Source organism: Mus caroli, chromosome 11 (genome assembly GCF_900094665.2).
Source record: "Mus caroli chromosome 11, CAROLI_EIJ_v1.1, whole genome shotgun sequence".
In the NCBI taxonomy this organism is placed as follows: Eukaryota; Metazoa; Chordata; class Mammalia; order Rodentia; family Muridae; genus Mus; species Mus caroli.
Genome location: NC_034580.1, coordinates 5,567,592 through 5,570,298, shown reverse-complemented (window position 1 = coordinate 5,570,298; position 2,707 = coordinate 5,567,592). Strand labels below are relative to the sequence as shown.

General features: G+C 44.0%; 1 protein-coding gene across 1 annotated transcript in view; it reads left to right on the top strand.

The window, feature by feature from the left end:
• Pkd1l1 (polycystin 1 like 1, transient receptor potential channel interacting) overlaps window positions 1-2,707 on the top strand; it is a 154,494-nt gene that overhangs the window by 121,088 nt on the left and 30,699 nt on the right. The window contains 1 exon segment of the mRNA XM_021178465.1: window positions 2,365-2,469. Coding sequence (XP_021034124.1) covers window positions 2,365-2,469 — 105 coding nt within the window.

The following is a 2,707-nucleotide window of genomic DNA, read 5'->3' as shown; positions in this document are numbered from 1 at the left end:
AGTGGGGGGCGCTATGGGGGACTTTTGGGATAGCATTGGAAATGTAATTGAGGAAAATATGTAATAAAAAATATTAAAAATTAAAAAAAATCCTCTATCAGCATGATAAGATATGATTTTAAATCTGAATCTTGCTTTCCGGGTGTGTTGGGGTATCTAGGACTTGCTGTGGTGGGAGTACTGGGTTCTGATGATGCCGAGTGGTCTTGGTTTCTGTTAGTAAGATTCTTATGTTTGCGTTTTGCCATCTGGTAATCTCTGGTGTTAGATATTCTAGCTGTCTCTGGCTGGAGCTTGTTCCTCCTGTGATTCTGTTTGCCTCTGTCAGCACTCCTGGGAGTCCAACTCTCTCCTCAGTCCCAGTGGTCAGAGCACTCTCTGCAGGCAAGCTCTCCTCTGGCAGGGAAGGTGCACAGAGGTCTGGGTCTCAGCTCTGCCTCCTGGCTGAGGATGAAGGCCCAAAGGGACCCTGTCCAAGAAGCTCTGTTGCTTCTGCAGCCCACGTGCTCTCCTGCACAGACTGGTCTCTGAGAGACCCAGTATACAAGATGGCAATCTCACCTGAGTCCCAGGGTCAGAGCCCTCCCTGGAGGCTGATTCTTCTCTGGCGGGAAAGGTGCACAGAGGTCTGAACATTTAACTTTCTATAGTCAACCATGATCTGAAAATATGAAACAGAATGTTCCAGAAGTAAATAATGCCTACATCTTAAACAACCTAATAGTGTATTGTGGTGTAATTACAGTGTATTGTTATAACTGCTCTATTTTATTATTGATTAGTACTGATATTCAGTTACTATGCCAGATTTAGAAATTAAGCTTTATCACCACTGGCTATGTATTTTATAATAAAGTTGCAGTATTAATAGGGTTTGGTATTATTGAAATTTCAAACCGCCACTAGGGGACAGCCACATATCCTTCAGGCGAACAGGATCACGTAGTGTTCAATGGCTAGTTGGCTTAAATAACAGGCATCAGTTTCCAAAGACCCAGTAGCTACAAGCCTAAGATCAAGGTGCCAGGAGAGCTGGGCTGTGGTGAAAACTCACTCCCTGGATGGTGGAAACCCACTTTCTCTCTGTCATTGACTTATTGTGTCACACAGCCTGGCTCCTTTTCTGTGCCTGTGAACAAAGAGAAAGTATGTGTGCTTTCGGCTTCAGTATGTATATAAACCCCAATATTACAGAAGCAGAAGCATCCCCATGCCTGCATTTAGCCTTTCCATCGAGGCATGCCTACAAATACAGAAACCATGGGGCTTGGGATACCAAAATATTAATTTGAGGATATCAGCCCCCGTAGTCCACAGTACTAGGTACCAGCAGTTCACATCTTCATTGAACCATCAAAAACCTCAGCAACCACCCTCCACTGTATGCTACTGGGTTTGTATCTTCTCATTTCATGTTTCTTTCAGAAGGAAACGTGACCTGTTGGTTGGACAAGTCAAATCTTCTTGGTTTCAGGAAGGGAAAGAAGTCTAGGGACTGTTAAAGACTGGAATGGAGGATAAGTATAAAGCAGAGGTGTGGACACTGATAAGAGTTTGGGATAGGAGAGGCTCATGCCTTAAGCACCATAAGTAAGTAAATAAATAACAGTCAGAAAACAAGCTAAATAGTATTCTAGTGCACTATCTTAAAATATCAGGAGTCACACCAAGTAATGAAGTCATGTTGGATAAATGTCAAGAGTTTCAAAGACCAGGTCAGTTCCCTGCCCTTTTCTTTGGCTCTACACTATAGAGAAAACAGAAACACTAACTGGAGGTAACTTCTCTGCTGTAGTCTTCTGTATGGAGAAAAATAACACTAAAGTATTTCTATCTGAAAGGGAAAGACTTTTTTCAGGAAGTTTTATAAATACTCACTAATTCACTGTGGTCCCCACTGTAACAGAGAGGCAGTCTCTGGTATGACGTGGTACAATACCACTCTTTCACACCCTCCCTTAGTACTCAAAGCCAACTTGGTTCTCATTATGTTTACAGTTTGTTAAGAGTGGACCTACAAGGCCTAATGCACACAGCTCCCAAAGACATAGAGAATGGACAAGGCAGGCATGGTAAGCTGGTAGTGTCAGTGGATGCCCAAATGCCTTATTACTGGGCCTGTAGGGTCAACAGCAGGCCTTGATATTTCGCATGGAATTGGGTCTCTGAGAGAGCTTAGTGTGAAGTGAGACTAAGCTGCCTAGATGTCTACTGCAGGGCTAGTTTGACATCAAATGCTGCTGAGACAGAGAGAGGCTTGCACTATGTCTACTGGCTGGGCAAAGCACCAGCCAGAAGTTTAGACCTTGAGCAAACAACCCAACCGAACCTTCTATTGTCTCACTTATTTCTGTCCCCTCTCAGCTGCTGTTCCTGGTATTCAACATGATCCACCTCTGTTTCCAGCTCTGGGGGATGACAACCAAGGGCATCCTCAGCTACTGGAGAAAACCAAGACACTGGCTGGAGGTAACCTCTCCAATGTAGTCTTCATTATGGAGAACAATGATGCTAAAGTATTTTTTTAATATTTTTTATTAGGTATTTTCCTCATTTACATTTCCAATGCTATCCCAAAAGTCCCCCATACCCTCCCACCCACTCCCCTACCCACCCACTCCCACTTTTGGCCCTGGTGTTCCCCTGTACTGGGGCATATAAAGTTTGCAAGACCAATGGGCCTCTTTCCAGTGATGACCGACTAGGC